The 16,941-nt window shown below is 40.5% G+C and overlaps 1 protein-coding gene across 1 annotated transcript in view; it reads right to left on the bottom strand.

Annotated features, from left to right (window-relative positions):
* The window catches only part of parn (poly(A)-specific ribonuclease (deadenylation nuclease)), a 9,860-nt gene extending 5,970 nt beyond the window's left edge, over positions 1–3,890 (bottom strand). Inside the window, 9 exon segments of the mRNA XM_023401262.2 lie at positions 34–96; positions 203–265; positions 745–910; positions 1,736–1,796; positions 1,992–2,073; positions 2,556–2,623; positions 3,270–3,349; positions 3,452–3,529; positions 3,809–3,890. Of these exon segments, the coding sequence (XP_023257030.2) occupies positions 34–96; positions 203–265; positions 745–910; positions 1,736–1,796; positions 1,992–2,073; positions 2,556–2,623; positions 3,270–3,349; positions 3,452–3,529; positions 3,809–3,827 (680 nt within the window). The 5' untranslated portion in view covers positions 3,828–3,890.
* Positions 3,891–16,941: the final 13,051 nt, after the last annotated feature.

Genomic DNA, 16,941 nt, shown 5'->3' with positions numbered 1-16,941 from the left:
AATAATAATAATAATAATAATAATAATGATAGCAGCCCAGGGGTAAGTGCCACTCACTTCCAGTTCAGTGTCTGGTATATCAGCTTTCTCTGAAACCTAGTAAGGAAATATGAATGTGTGCACATATTAAAATACAAAATCGGCACAGAAAATGCAAACACAGGCAGATGTGGCTTTTTGAAGGGGGGGGGGGGTAGATTACCCAGTACATGGCTCCAGGTCCAAAGTCTTCTCTGAGTTGGTGAAGAGGGCCTCAACTTTCTCTCTGTGTGGAGAAATGGAGTAGAAGTGATCAAAATATAAGAGGGTAAGGTACCAACAGAACTGTGAAGTTGCATTTGTTTGAGTTTGTTGGCAAGTTTCTCTCCATTAATATGTAATCACATGTGACTCAAAGTCACAGCACCAACTTTTTGAAAAGAGCAGCCTGAATGTTTTTTCAGTGATTTCCCCGCACATCCTCCTGAACACTCAGCTGCTCCCCAGCCGGTTTACAGACGAAGTTTATCATTTATTTATACCAAGGAATTCTGGGGCAATGTTTCGGGGAGGGGGATTTCCTACTGGCTGGCCACACCCACTTTACCCTCAAGGAAAGGTAATCAGGTCACGTAATCTTGGTCCAACTAGTGTGAAGGAACTAAGCTACCGTGACTTCATTCTCTACTCCTCAGACAAAAACAACCCCGTCACTACCCACAGCTCTTTTTTTTTTTAGCCTTTAAATTAATCTTTAACACTTACACCACCCTGTTGATGAAGTCTTTATGCTCCTCGGGTACATTTGCAGCACCTTTGGAGGATGGAGAGATGTAGGATGGTGTCCCTACACCGTTAGCATGCTGATTCCTCCTCTCCTCCGTCTGCTCCCTCAGCTGGGCTTCCTCGTCTTGATTTAGGTACGGGATTCCTTTGAAAACCCAAGAAAAATCTGAATGTTACTTCTGTGTAGCGAGCTGCTGTTCTGTGTTGGCTCTTCCCACCGACTGTCCAAGACTACACATTCCATCAAATTAAACTTTTTGATACAGAGCCCATGTGCTGGAAAGGCTACTGCAAGATGAAAAAGAAAGTTGCTGAGAATTATTTTCAGCAAGATGTCATGCATTTTTTAAAGTTACGCCATGTTGTCAACAACAACATCAACAGAACTGGTAAGAGAGGAACATACGAGTGAACCAGAGCGAACAATGCTCTTGCAGGTTCTGCTAAGCCTGTATAGCTTTTTATGTGTCATTACATTTCTGAGGCCGTGAACACAAGTGGCAGTGAAACCAGGGAACACTTTCCTCAGACTGTAAGAGACAACTAGGTGTCTACAGAGGCTGCACTGGCATTTCATTTTGTCAGAGATCTGGATTCAGGCTAACAAAAGACCACTATCACAAGTCTGAATGAAGAGCAAAAGGCCCAGAACCAGCTGTTCCAGTACTGGTGACAGATGACAGCTTTTCTTAACACTGGTGCTGGAGGGGGATACCAGCACGAAGAACAAAAACCAAGTTAAAGTACTGATTTAAACAGGATTGCTTTTCCTACAGAAACCCCTTTTATTAAACTGCGATATGAAATTAACAAGACTTTGGTTTGTATATCAGTCAATCTGATAAGAAACTGACAAAGCACTCACTTCCACTTTATGTAAAAGATACATGGTGCTATAAACTCATATCAGTTTAGAGTCAGATATTGAGGGTAGATACCCATCACTACACATCATGAGATACACACTCACCGTGACAGAACACCTTGTTGAAGTCAAATCCCTGACTGGCCAGAAAGTCAATACTGGAACTCTGAAATGAAGAAAAAGAAAAAAAAAAAAGAAAAAAAAAAAAAAGATCTTCCATCTTTCCCATCTATCCCTAATATTGATATAATCTTTTCACAGCTGACTGAGCAGGAAATATTTTAAACCATCTAAATCACTGTATCCAAAAGTCATTTGTTGTTCACAAAAGGAATTACCCTGAAGAATAACACCGACTTACTTGGCAGATGAACTTAATGTCAGGAGAAGTCCTGCTGAATGGTTTCGGGAATATATAAAAATTAAACGGCTTCGTGATATACCTAGGGAGACATGATAAGAGGAAAGAGAGAAAAATGAGGGTAATAGCTGGATCACTTCCATTATTAGTTCTTAGTTGACAAATGTTTTTGCATAAAACCTAACAGTGGCATTGGCAATGGAACTTAGGATAAATCAGTTGCTACACAATAAATGTTCTTGGGCCCTGAGGCAGTTGGGCACTTGGTAATCCAGCCGGGCTTTAATTCAGGAGATGGTACAAGGAGCAATTGTTAATTGTCAGTTTAGCAATAGACACAAATTTATCTGTCCAGAAACTGTGTCCAAAAACTGTCGCCCAGAGGACTTGCAACAAGTTGGCTCTTTCTCTGTACCTGATGAAGAACCAAGTCTGTCTCAAAATATTATCTCTTTGCTGAATGCAAAAAATAAGACATTTAAATATGAGCAGATGGCGATGTTGGGACACAGAATAACACGGTCAGATTTTAAATTGTGTATTAGTTCAGCAGATATTACTCACTTTGACTTTGCCTGGTCGTATTTGAACGTACATAATCCAAACTGGAACAGTAGAAAGTCCATGGAATGCTGGTGGATAGAAAGACAAAATGTTTAATGAGATAAAAACAAACAAACAAACAAACAAACAAACAAACAAACAACAGACTGCTGCAGAGCTAGGGAGGCAAGCTGGGATGCACTGGATCTTCTCCTGCTCCTTTGTTCTGGCCTCTCCACCTTGTGTGCATGTTTTGTCTTTCTGTCTCTGTGTAGTTTGTTTCTTTCACCTGTGTGAATGGTGTGCTTAAGTTTTGCCCTCTTGTGTGTTTGTGTAGTCTGTCCTCTTTCCAGGTCCTCATGCTGGAGAGGAGGTCCTGTGGCTCAGGTCCCATCTGTCTACCTGCACCTGAAGGTTGCTCTATCATATTCCTAATATATGTCTACAGATTTCAATGTTGTAATCCTGTTCTATTCTGTGCATATAGCATCTATTGCATGTGTCTATCCTGGAAAAGGGATCCCTCCTCTGTTGTGCTTCCTTACATTCTTCTATATTTTTTCCCATTTAAAAACTTCTCTGGGGAGTTTTTCGTTATCCAAATCAAGGGTTTAAGGACAGAGGGTGTTGTATGCTGTACAGATCGCAAAGCCCTTTGATTTATGATATTGGACTATATAAATGAAACTGACGTGATGTGTGATTGATGTGCAGTAATTATTAAGCTCTGCAGACCTTTTTCAGCTTCGTGTATCGCTCCTCTGGTGTGTCAAGCCCGTTGGTTAGTGCACTGACATTGGGGCCGTCGCTTATCCCTAAAAAAAAAAAAACACACACAAAATCACATGTCACATTTCAGCAGAAAAAACGTTGGGTTTTATCAGTGTCCACTTCAGCTAAAACTCTCACACGGTTACCTGAAAATTCTCCATCGATGGCAAGGAAGTCGGCATCCTCTATCGCGCTGTACACCGTGTTCAAACAGTCTTTATAATCTGGAAAAAGTAAAAGTGCATTAATACTAGTATGTTAGCGTGATGCGGAAAGCGTGCTAGCCAGCAGATGAGCACACAAACCCGCAGCCGTGCTTGTTTCCTCGCAGCTACTAGCTAGCTAGCTAGCTAGCTAGCTAGCTAGCAAGCAGCACAAACACAACAATTAAAGAGCCTTAAGCATCATAGATATGTTTCATGACACTACTCAATTGTACAATTTTATAACGTATGAGTCCAACTACAAAAGATCAAGCGTGCAAAATGCGGCTGACTACTTACTTTTTCGTGTCACCTCCATCCCTGCACAATGACTGAACCCGGCTGACAGCTAACACCAACTAGCCTCCGTCAACTGGCTTTTAACCGTTTTACAAACACTTCCGGGCCGCTGCTGCGAGACAAAGTGCCGCTGCGGAGCTGCGGCGTGTCTATACAATCTATTCGGTCGGCATTTTTGTTATTTTAGAGACAAAATCATATTTATTACAATAAATATATCAGGTTATTTATTACAGTACTTGCTGACAACAATTTTATATTGGACTGATAGTGAAGAGATGTAATCACATTTACTCAATTACAAATTTGAGGTAGCCTACTTGTACTTCCCATGACTTTTTCTTTTTATGCCGCTTTATACTTCTGATCTACTACATTCAGAGGGAGATTTTTTTACTCTACTACTTTCACCTCACAGCCTCAATTATTTTCAAATTTGTTTGACATGTATAGATATAGTATCTTGTGTCCATTGTTGATGTATGCATATGGCTTGTAGGCTACATAATAGTCATATGTTTATGTTTATTATTAGTACTGTAACCTGTGTGTAAGTACATTGAGATTCTGTAGAAACTGGAGTCAAATTCCTTGTATGTCCTCGTATTCAGATCCTTCACCTAAGGAGCCTATCTATCTATCTATCTATCTATCTATCTATCTATCTATCTATCTATCTATCTATCTATCTATCTATCTATCTAATTCCTATCCACTGTCAGAAGCTGTCAGTGGACTTATTTCTGTCTCAACCCCTAGATTTGTTGTTGTTGCTTCATATTTCTCTCAATATCTATATTTAATTTATCATTTCATCACAGTCTGCACCTGTGGTGCTTGATGCAATGCTGTACCTGTATGTCTATACAGCTATTCTAAGATTCTAACTATCTAAACAGCCTCTTTCTCTCCGCCTCACTATGTCTCTTCTTGTATCACTGTATGTCCTTTGTGCAAAATCTAAGGGTAGGGTGCATCAAATTTAAGGAGGAAGATGCTCCCAAAATGCAGCTCTACTGTCAAATCATGCAGGGGAATTAAAGAAAATCCAGAGAAAAGGTTAAAGGGAAGACACCAAAAGTAGAATTCCTTATACTGTTCATGTGCTGAGAATAACACACAGTTATTGGCTCATTGCCTTTGCTTTCTTCAACATGACAGAACGCTGGAGCCGAGCCAACAAACAATGACACTATATGTAAGGAAACATACTGGATAAAATCCATCAAAGTGCTATATTTGCCTAACATATTCCTATCAAGATCCACAAAAGCTGCCTTTCACAAGAGTGGGTTTTGTGGGTCTTACTATTCATCAAGATTGTATCGGCTACACTTATAAGTTCCTGATGTGGTGTTAGGTGGTGTTTCTGAAGTCAGCCTGGCAGTGCGGCTGACATTGAGTTTCATAGAGACAGAACAGTTTCTGCAATTATTATCTACACTTTGTATTGTATAATGGATATAAAAAAGTATGGAGTAGGAGAAAATGTCTCCACATTAAAAAGCAGGGGTGTATTCTTCTCTCCAGTGAAATGCAAAGATGACAGTTCAAAAAGTACAGATGGGAAGTTTTCTTTTCTTTAATGAAAGGAAGTAGCCACAAAAAGGCTTCAGCTTTTATGTCTAATGTTTTCTCCGGGGGGTATAAAATTGTAGAATTATATTTTCTTTGACAGAATCTTACTAAGTTTTTGCTTTTTTTGAGCTTTAAGGCCTTTAAACACAACCAAAATCTATATTATTGCAGTGTAAGTCAAATATAGTTGTGTACGAATGCAATGAGCTGTATTTTGTGTGCCTTTGTAGAGTTTTATTACCTTGAGAGAAGACAGGCTATACACTCACTCTAGATTTTTATTATGATATATTTTTCAAGATGACAACAAGCAGAGGAGAACATCAAAACAAACGAAAGAAAGAAAGAAAGAAAGATGTAGGAAACAAACAAACATCAGGATGACAAGCAATTTGATGTAATGGTTGGTGTGTGGTAAGCTGGGTCATCAGCTGAGGATCAGCATTCATTGATGTTTTGCTCCTTTAACCCCAGTACATCTCCTGGTGGTGGAGAGGTAACAGAGATTTCTTGCTGCCTCTCACTGCTAATGCCTGAGGTGTTGTCTGGCCCCCAACTGCTATGCCTCCTCCTCAGCCACACCAAATCTGCCTCTTTTGGCCTCCTCAGATAGATTTTTAATGCCTTGCCTTCCTCTTTCTAGATATTGAGGAGTTAATGAAGCCCTTGCATTCCACCTCCACAGGGCGAACAAAACCCCTGCAGCCAGCCTGTCTACATCCATCCAACAGATGAGCGCACTATGAGATAGTCAGCCTCAAACCCCTCCTCCTATGGGATCCTGTGTTATATGAATGGGATGGTCTTGGTGACCATGGAACACATCATCATGTCAGGTTGGAGTGACATAGAGGTTATCTCTCTGGGGAACTGAGGCTGCCTTCCCAGGTCGACTCTCCCTGGTCGATGTTCTGCTCCTTGCTAGGTTCAAGGAGTCTTGGTGAATCTTTCAGGCAGAGGCTTTTGGCTCTCTCTCTGTACCTGGTGAACTGGATGAGGTGCTTGGCTGAGGAGGAAGGCCTACTGTTTGCATCCTGCCGGCATATCTCAATCACTCCAGCCAGTTTCCTCATCACAAGGTCTTGCCGCCCTCTTCCATGGTGGCCCTCGACCAGAGAAGAGCAGCCTCACCCCACCCCAGGAGCACACAGCACAACTGTTCAGCTTGTGGCCTTCATCAGGGTCATCACAAAACATATTAAGAGCAATATTTAAGTAGGGTAAGTATGACACACAAAAGATATAAAAATCATAACAAGCCACATACATTACAGCCAGTGGGGCTTGTACAAAATGTGTCCATTTGATGTGGCATAGGTCCACCCCAAAAACACTTAATTTCAAAGAAGGCCTATAAAGTGCTAAAAGGTAACAAGATGCAACATAAAAAGTACATCATAAAATACACAAATACGTTCAAACCACTGCTAAACCACGTAATTGAACATTATGTAGGAACCACTTCCTACCATTGGTGCAGGGTTAATTGGTAACATCATACTTTGTCCTTGCCAAGGAGTTGGGCAATCCTCGCCAGGCCATCTGAGAACCGTCTCTGAACTACTCTCGCCATCTGCCTGTCTAAGAGGAACTCTGCTGTGTAGGCTGTGGACAAGTTTGTCTGGACAGCAGTGGAGTCTCTTCCCCCGCCTACGACAAAGATGGTGCTGTCGCTTCTGATCCCTTCCCAGAGAGATAACTTCACAACTTGGATTGTTTTATTGTCGTTCTAGCCAACGTTCACAAGCTCATCAAGCCTCTTCAGCTGTCTCGATGGGCATGCTGCTGTCTGGAGCATGGTTGTCATGTTGTCCATGTAGCCTCTCAGCGGTGGTAGTCTTTGTACCGATGGCAGGTTCACTCCTACAACCATCCGTCCTGCCCCAAAGAGAATGATTTAAATAAGATGGGGGAGATTGCACATCCCATGGCGATACTTCCTTCCAGCCGTTGCCAGCCTGTGGTGAAATCTAGGTAGGTACAGCACATTCAAAGGTCCTTGAAGTATTTCGATACCAAGCTTCTGATACATTCAGGGATGTAAAAAAATTGTAGGGCAAAGTCAATGAGTTGGTGGTCAACAGACCCTTATGCATTTGCAAGGTTCAGCCACACGACATGAAGGTCACCTCTCTTTCTTGGGCCTCTGGATCTGTTGTTGAGGGCTCTACGCACCCCGGAAAGCCTAGCACTCCAGCTTCTGGCAGCTGGTGTCGATGACAACGCTGGTTATGAAGAAGTTGGTCAATCTCTTGACCATGATAGAAAAGAGCTATGTTCCTGAACTGGCTGATTTAGCAGTTCTGCTTCTTGACCGTGATAGGTCTACGGTAGGTTCCACAGGATTTTCAGGGGCCATGCAGGGTAGTTCTAATAGAGCATTTATGGTATCCCATTGGGGCATGGAGTTGATGCTGATCTCGCCTTTCTGACGACCTCTGTAACCTTAAAAGCAAAGATATAAGCGATATGGAAAAAAGATTACAGCAGAGCACATTATGCTTATGTAAGTGATAAATGGCAGGGAAAGTGGGAGTGAGAAGGTCTGTGTGTGTTTGTGTTTGTGTTGAACCTCAACTGAGGGCAACTGAATCACAATTGATCAATGGGATGTCTATATTTTTGAATGACCTTTAATGTGTCATTTCAAATTTACTGCCAAGAAACTACAAACATACTCACATTAGTCATACTTTGATTGTTCATAATGTGGTTTTAAGGTCCGTCACACATGTGAGCAGAAATGTCCCCTCTAACAGTTGAGCCGAACCTGAAGGTGTTTCTACATTTTTTGAGAAAAAATATATCCTGGGATGTTTTCTCATTCTTTACACCACCAGACATCAGAGAGCTGTTCTGGTCAGTGAGTAAGTGATAACACGGTTGCTTTAGCTCGACTCAGCCCCTGTTCCATATCAATCTCAGGAAATCCGTTTCTCGAAATGACTTTTGCTCTTTGTTGAGCAAAGTGCAGTAAAATTTGTAATACTGAGAAAAGCTGAACCTTTTTTTAAAAAATTGTGGAGCATTTCATGCTTTCAATCGATACATTTTTTGATGTCTGTCTTAAAACAATACTAACAAGCCCACACTCTATATACTCCATACACTGTAATAGTTTTTGGTTGCTGTAATTGCTCCTTCTGTCCTTACTGGCTGCAAATGAATCCACTCTTAAAGCTATGTAAATTTAGGTGACTGGGCACAAAATCCACAGTCCCTATTCTGTGCAAAAATAATTTGCACATTCTAAATTTCATCTTAAGCTAATATGACATTTCAGCAGTCTGAGTTAAATGCTGTGGGTTTAAGATACAGGGATTCAAGTCAAGGTTTTAGTCTTTGAGTTATTATCATTCTGCAGGAAACACTGTCAGTGGAAATACACAGTGAATTTCATATTCAAAACACTGTAACTTTGGAAGATACCCACTCTAGTTACCCGAACTTTAAAGGGGTTTTCTCTGCAGGTGAATGGATTCTTGCTAGGAGTGGGTGATAGTGATTGTCGTTTGACAAGAGCTTAGGCTATTGTTGCATTTACAAGACAAGAATTTATAACACGCCCTCTGAGCAGCGCTACGTCTTCAGGGCAGATTGGAGGCTACAGTAAGTCGCTATTGGAAAGTGACCAGATGGGCTGGGGCTAGCTGGTTAGTACCCAAACTTTAGTAGAAGGAAAGACGTGAAAGAAACTTTACACTGCCGTTGCTTTCCTCCACTGGAGACAGCTCTTGGCAGGTAGAGGAATGAAGTCTGATGCTGAACGTCAACGTTTCTTCTAGACTGGTATATTAAGAGCTGTTCATGCTGACACTGGCTATGTAGCAATAGCAAAACCTACAAATAGCTCTAAATGTAATTGTTTTTATCACAGATCACTCCTTTCAGTTCAGTTTTAAGATTCATAATCTGAAAATGTATTTCGTCCACTTTTTTTCCTAAGCTCACATCACTGTTCAGAGGCAGCTCAAAACTGAGCTGAAAACAGCGTTGTCCATCACCAGTGAGGAGCCTAGCTGCTAACAGCTGCTAAATTGAAAGTTATTTCAATGTACAAATGGGCACGTCAGTTTTTTTTTAAGGCAGACTTTAAATAAAAGTGAAGCTGTCCTTTAATGGACTGTGACAGTGGGAGCGATGACAGGAAACTAGAGGAGAGAGTGTGATGGGGAGTGACATGCAACAAAGGTCCCCAGTCACACATGAACTGAAGCAGTCTCATTCAAACCCTGGCCTTTGAAATTAAGGTCAGTAGCAGTAGTACCTACAGTATATGTGTGTACATAATTTGTTAAAATATGTTAGGTAATGTGTGTTTTACACTTGCTAATATTAACTCGTCAAACTCAAAGCCAGGATTTAACCTATTATGGGGCCATAGGGGAAAAATAAAAAATAAACTGTGTGCAGAGTGTATGTAGCCAGACACCTGTCACTCAGTGTCAATGTACACATGACAGCAGCATTATATTTTGCCTGGAGTCCCATATCCAACCAGCACTGTTTAGGAATATGCAGCATGAAACTGGATTGCCATTTTGTTCCACTTTATTATTCAGTCTACATGAACATGTGGCAGCTGTAGGAGGAGTCATTGTTTTTTTAAAATCAATAAAACAAACATGCCAATTTAAGATTTGTTATTTATTTTAGTTTACCTACAACAGCCTGTATGATTCAATTTCATCTATGCCGTCTATATTCGTGGCAATTTTTCCTGCCGCTATTTTTGTGTCTGGCACTGGGATTTGACGTCCCAGCTCATAATCCCAGCCACTAATCTCTGATAGGTTTGGTTGTTTTTCCAACACGACACCAGACCTCTTTGAAATCAGAGATGGACTAGATTAGGTGGATCAGGTTAATTGGTTTAGTTATATAATTCAGCTTTACTGCATGAGTTTGGGACTCAGCGCACAGTCTGTGTTCTGCTAATGAATGTAATTTTGACGTGGGCTTGCCCAGTTGAATTATTTCATGTTGAGTCAGGTTGTGAAGGTGCAGATAGGGCTCTGCAAAACACGGCGGGTTGGATCTTGACAAACTGATAATGAAACAGCAATCTCAGGGAATTATCGGGGAGAGAACATCAGCAAAGCCCTGTGCACTTGGTAAAGGTGAAACAATACAATGTAATCTTGGCTGCGCTTTCATCCCTGAACAGGACAGGCAGTTTAGAAATGGGAAAGATTTAAGTTTTAGGTGGATTTTGGGAGGTGAACAAGCAACAATACAACACTTTTATATGAAAAAAGGTGGTGACTGTTGGTGGTATCGTTGGTTTGAATTTTTATTTAAGCTTGTGCTGTAAACCACTATATCACCTACATCTAGATCTCTCATTTAAGTTTGGGATTCACTCAAATCCACATGCTTGTATGAGTCTTGTTGAACTGCAACAATAGGCCGTCTCTCTGCATGAATGTGATGGGCGTTGAAGCGAAGTCTAACGCGAGACACATCAGCTAATAACGTCGCAATAATGAGATCAAGATTTAAAATAGTTCAGACAGGGTTTTTTCAGGCGTCCTGTCACCCACCATTATTAAGCCTATACCTCTGCTGCCTGCTCTGTTTTGCTGTAACATAATAAACCAGTGTCAAAAGTACAAGTTTTGGTAGAAAAGAAATGCTTTTTAATCTGGACGTAATCAGTGGTGAAATCTAACAACATTTACTCAAGTCCTGTTCTGAGATACAGTTTTGATGCACTTGTAGCATATGTTTCTTGCATATATCGGTGTTATCATACTTTATACTTCTCCACATTTATTTGACTCCTCTATCTTTATTTGAGTGATTAGTTAATTTTAAGGGTTAAAATTTGACATAAACATGAGTTTATAAAATACAACAAAAGATTAAATCTACTTATACTTGAATGAAAGATTTGAATACTTCCTCCACAACTAGATGGTCTGTCATATTTATTACATAGCAAAAACAGGTTCAATACAATGTACACACATCTGCATGACCTCTACGTGCATTTAAAAAAATTTTTTTTTTTACTTCTTTCTTCTTCAGCACTGTTGGTAAAACAGATACAATATTTCCCCAAACTCCATGAACTTTCCTTTAGGTTCATGTAGAGACGGCACCCACAGGAGGGCGCTATACTCCACAATTTCTGATGAGTTGCTGTCTTGTTATCTGGCTTTTAGAGAGTCCCTCCCCTCTTCGCCTTCACACACACACACACACACACACACACACACACACACACATAACCACATGTGGATGCTTGAGCTGGCTATAAAAGCCCTCTGCTCCCTCTGTATTTTTTTCCTTTTTCATCAAAGCACATCATACCTTTTACAGTCAAAATGAGCACAATGGGAGGCCATAGACTGGTTAGAGCCAGGAAGTAAATGAAAGAAAGGGAGAGGCAGGAGAGAGGACGGGAGCTGCAGTTTATGGAAAAAGCAGGTTGAGGGGAGACCATTAGCATCTGTCAAGTGAGCGTGCCCACGTGTGTGTGTGTGTGTGTTGTTTGTCTGTACATCTCCACAATCAACCTTTTTATAGAGCAGACAACGAAATTGAAGGGAGGCCACCGGGGATGGAAGAGGTAAAGAAGGAAAATATGTTAGTGAAAGAAGCAATCAGGAAAGGCTGGATGAAGGTCAAGGAGGATGAAAGACCAGAGACGTGTTATATTCCACGTGTAGAGAAGAAAGGACACTTAAGACTGAAGAAGCAGGAGGTTGACAAAAGAAAGAGAGAGGTTGTGATGTGACAGTTAGTGGTTCAATAAACATTTTCTAGGCTGTCACGCACATAAAAGCGCACACACACACACACTCACACTCACACACTCACACACACACACACACACACGCACAGAGGAGCTCCCATTTTTATAACCTGCTCAGACAGTCGTGTTATTGCTCTCCTAATCATGCGTGAGATTAGGTTGCAACACACAAGCAAAAACCTGCTGTTGACACGTCCTATGCCATTTCATCTCGCAACACACACACACACACACGCACGAACACACACACACACACACGCACACTCTCGGTTTTTACTGGTCCTCCGGTGAATAGAAACTAATTTGCTTTCAGGCCAAACAGAGGAATGAATAAGTATGCTTTATCACTGTTTAACTGTGGGGTGGGGAAGGGAGAAGAACAGAAACGTTACTGTGAAAGGGATAAAAGATTTCCAGAGTTGTGGAAGTGTAACAGATAAGTAAGAACAAAGAATAAATTGATGGCAATTTAGGAAGAGGAGCTTTGCTGGCTGCCTCTGGTTCTTCGTTTAAAAAGAACTTCTGCGAGGATGAGGGGTTTGACTCGGATGAAAAGAAGAGCTGGAGTGAATCTCAGTTGTGGAGACAAGACGGAGGAAGTCTCACTCTGAGGTGAGACTCATAGAATTTGTACCAACCATTTCCCATCAGCGGTGTACAAAAATGGTTCCGCTCCAGACTCTAAATATATCACACGTGATCAGAGAAGAGCTGTTACCTCTGAAATCTGCAGTATTTCTGGGTTCCCATTTGTTTGCTGTCGAGGCGACTGAAAATCTCAAACCAAACACGTCACGTATGAACATTATCGGAATCCAAATTTGTCTTGGTGACTTTGGAGCAGAGAAATTCAGCAGCTCATGGGCACGCAAACACAACAGGGAGACAACATTTAGTACAAAGGCAGAGCACAGGGCGCACAAGAGACCAAAGACAAAACATATCACTTCGTACACACTCATACTGCAGTATGAGTGTGTGAGTTAGTGAAAAAAAACAACAGTAACTGGATGCTGAGGCATAGATATATTTTAAAGCTGCACTGATCAATACTTTTATATTAACAATGGGTCAAACTTCTATGTGTAAAGTGAAAGAGGTTGCTTGTAGTAATTTATCGCCAGCTCTACAAAACATTTTAACATCTTTAAGCTCATTGTTTTGATTTTACGGTCCACAGCTTTTACTGTTTTGACTCAGTTCCACCATCTCTCATCAGACGCACAAGGCAGCTGTTTTTATAGATAGTGATGAGCTGGTGAACATAGTGGAGCTTTTTATAAGCAGCTGAAGAGCAAAAATGCAACTGAAAGGAGGGTGAATGTTGAACTTACATTCTTCAGGTGGAAACAAACATGACTGCAAATCAATGGTAATGTTTACATGTCTGCTGGATGTGTCAATAAACAAGTGTTTGCTAACGCTTTCACTATCAGCTTTATTCGGTGGTCTTAACCATAATCTTGTGTTTACGGCTGATTGCGTGAAGTGGAGGGAGGGGGGGCCCCCAGATGATTACAGGTTTAATCTGCCAAACACTTGAATATTGCATATTTTTAAAGGCGGGTACCAGTGTTGTAAATGTTTGTAAATTGCTGGTGATATGTTCGATCTTTTCTCGCAGATGTCATTCACAATTAAGAATTTAACTTATACCCAAGTCGTCACTTCGGGATGGAGTCTCTTTGCTCTGTCTTACCGTGAACTTTGCCCGTTAGCTTGTGTTAGCACTGCAAGCGAAAGGATTCAGACATTTCCACTACGATATCTGATCGAGGTACGATCAGGTGTTACACTTTACATTGCAGTTTTTGGCTTTGCTGCTTGCAAACCACAAAGTGACACAACAAGGCCACAGGAGAGTGTTGCTGCAATGTCAGGGCCGAATAAAAAGCCTTTAAACCATCTTTAGAAGCTCAACATACGGCTGGATAATATTTTATACTGAGCAGTTTTATGTAACAAACTCAGCTGTGAACCGCTGAAGATGTGTGATGACACCATATGAGTGTTAGGATTGTTACAGCTCTGCTATTATTTCTGATTTTCTTCACATACAGGTCAGTTCAGGAGGGTAAAGAGATAAACTGGCAGATATATTGGCCTTGTATTTACATGTAGGTGTTAGCAGTTGTTCTCACTGTGTTACATATGAAACACAGTCATCAACATGGGGATTTTATTGACTATAATAGAACCCACACATAGGCAGACCTTTACACACACACACACACACACACACACACACACGCACACACACACACACACACTCTCTCACTCAGAGCTGAGCATTGGATGATGATAATCTCAGCCTGTGATGGCACTCACTGCCACAGTAATTTTATGAATCACTTCCAATTTCCCAGGCTTCTGACTCTGCAAGATAGGAGGCAGTTACCAAAAAACTGTTCCAGTTTTCTAAAAGAAATGCTCATGTTATCCCCATTTTAATGTCCAACGCTATCTCTACCCGCAAGATATGAACATAGATAGATAGATGGATAGATAGATAGATAGATAGATAGATAGATTGATGTTACACTCTCTTTCATCATTCAGCTCTGTGAAAGATGTACAGAAGAATACACTCCTGCTTGCTTTTCTCTCTTTCAGCCTCTGTATCTTTAACACATACAGGTATGAACACTGATGTTTGATCCTTGCCAGCGCTCATAACATCATTACAATTGTGTCGTAGTTAGTATCTGTATAGAGAGTGTGTGTGTGTGTGTGTCTTTCACATGGTGTTGAGCAGGTACAGTACATTTGGTTTGAGCTTTTTGTTGCCAAGAAAACATCTGCCTGGTAGAAAATGGACCGATGACAGCTGTGAGAGTGGAAACAGTCACTCAATAGTCAAGGTGTGTGCCAGAAAATTAAAAAAAATCAGCTGAAAGATGTTAAAATGCTCAGAGAGTTGATTGAAACTGAAGAATTTGGTGATCATTCTCAGCAGGTTCATCGTTACAAGCTACTAGTTTAACATTAAACATAGTCATTTGATCCATTATTACAAAAATATTAAAAGCTTTCAGTGTGTGCAGATTATTTACTTTGATACCAGGTGCGATCTGACAGGTAGCCTGATCAACATTGGTCAATATAAAACCATTGATCTCCATCTGCAACTGTACAGATCTCAGCTTCAAAGACTTAATAATTCAACAGACACAGTGTTTTTTTTTTTGTTTTTTTTTTATAAAAATATGCTTTTCAAAGGAGTGAGTGGTTTAAAATTATGGATTTGTTTATTAAAACTATGGACTATTTCACAACCTGATTCTGACTCTGCAGCCAAGATTCAAAGTTTAAAATTAGTGCTTTTAAAGAAATATTTCCACAGATTAAAAAAATGTTTCTGTGTTGCCACTTCATTTCACTGAAAAATGGCTTTCAGCAGTGCCTGAAAGCCATTTTTCAGTTAACTAGATTTCCTGCTCGTTCTGACTGGATAGATTTGATGAATTAATCAATTTTTCATCCAAACACATTTGAAACAAATTGTTACATTTAAAAACAGCAGGGATAAAAATTTCACAGAAGTCCAGTTAACAGCATCGCTTTTGGTAAACCACTTGTTTAGATGAAAAACACCCCCTCTGAAATATCATATTAAGAGCTACTAGTGCTATTAGTGTAATAAAATATCCAAATTTTAGTTAAATCTGTAAACTGAGAACATAAAACACATCCATCACAATCACCATTAATATGTTCATTTAGGGAGAAAAATTGTTGCAAATCTCCATCCCACATTAGAATTTATAAACAGGCTACCTTTCAGTCCGGTACAGTAATACCTCCAACTACAGCCTGAAAGAAATGACAGAATCAGCAACTCTCTGACAGAGTGTGAACAAAAAAATGAATTAAAGCTTGTTCACAGCAGACAGTATCCCGACAAAGTTAATCTGCTCATCCTTGGAAAATGGGTGGTTCTTAGCTTGTTGACATCGAGACTATTTCCAGGGTTATAGAGTGCTGCAGGGATGATGTGTTTTTGAGGGCCAACCCAGAAGTTAGCATCTCCCTGGTTCCCTTGACAAAAAGCTATGTTTACATTAGCCTTTGGATTACTGCAGGAAATAAGCTTTAAACAAACTACACCACTGCTGCATGACTTCAATCGCTATACTTCCAACACAAGTATAAACACAAAGAGGCCGTAAAAGCAGATTGTTGAGTAGATCGTTTTTGTGTTCACATTGATGATGTTTAACGTCCCCAAAAACCACTGTAGTGTCATTTAGCCACTTGTTAGCAACCAGCCTTTTTTAAAAAAAAAAGATTTAAAAGCTTAGAGAAATTATGACTGGGGTATTTACTGATGTATTTCATGTTGTAGAATAAAACATGAAAATGTCTTGAGCTTGTGTTAGCTAATTTCCAGGTTTTAGAACTCATTCCTGAAGCACTTTACTTGGCAAACTACTGGAGCTGGTGAGCTAATGGCTAACATGCTAGCAAGTCATAAAGGCTCTCTAAGCTAGCTGGCTCAGCTAATAAACTAGCAAGACAATAAGTTACCGCAGTAAACACACCCAAGGAGACATAGTTGTACCATCACCTCCTGTCACATAACTGTCCACAAACCTATTCCTTTTTGTGGAGCAGTTTTTCCTACAGCACAGCAAAGTTCACCGAAGTTGAACTCAACACAAAAGATTTGACAGATTTACTTTTCCCCCTGCCAGCAGATCCAATGATCACTGAGTAATAAGCCTTTTCCAACAAAGGCTTTTTGACATTTCATTGTAGGAAAAGCTCAGGTGTAAAAGACTAAAGTGAACAGTGG

Source organism: Seriola lalandi, unplaced genomic scaffold (assembly GCF_002814215.2).
Source record: "Seriola lalandi dorsalis isolate HSWRI2012SDOR001 ecotype SW California unplaced genomic scaffold, Sedor1 jcf7180002053559, whole genome shotgun sequence".
In the NCBI taxonomy this organism is placed as follows: domain Eukaryota; kingdom Metazoa; phylum Chordata; class Actinopteri; order Carangiformes; family Carangidae; genus Seriola; species Seriola lalandi.
The sequence above is the reverse complement of the archived record's forward strand: the minus strand, read 5'-3'. Positions and strand labels throughout refer to the sequence as shown.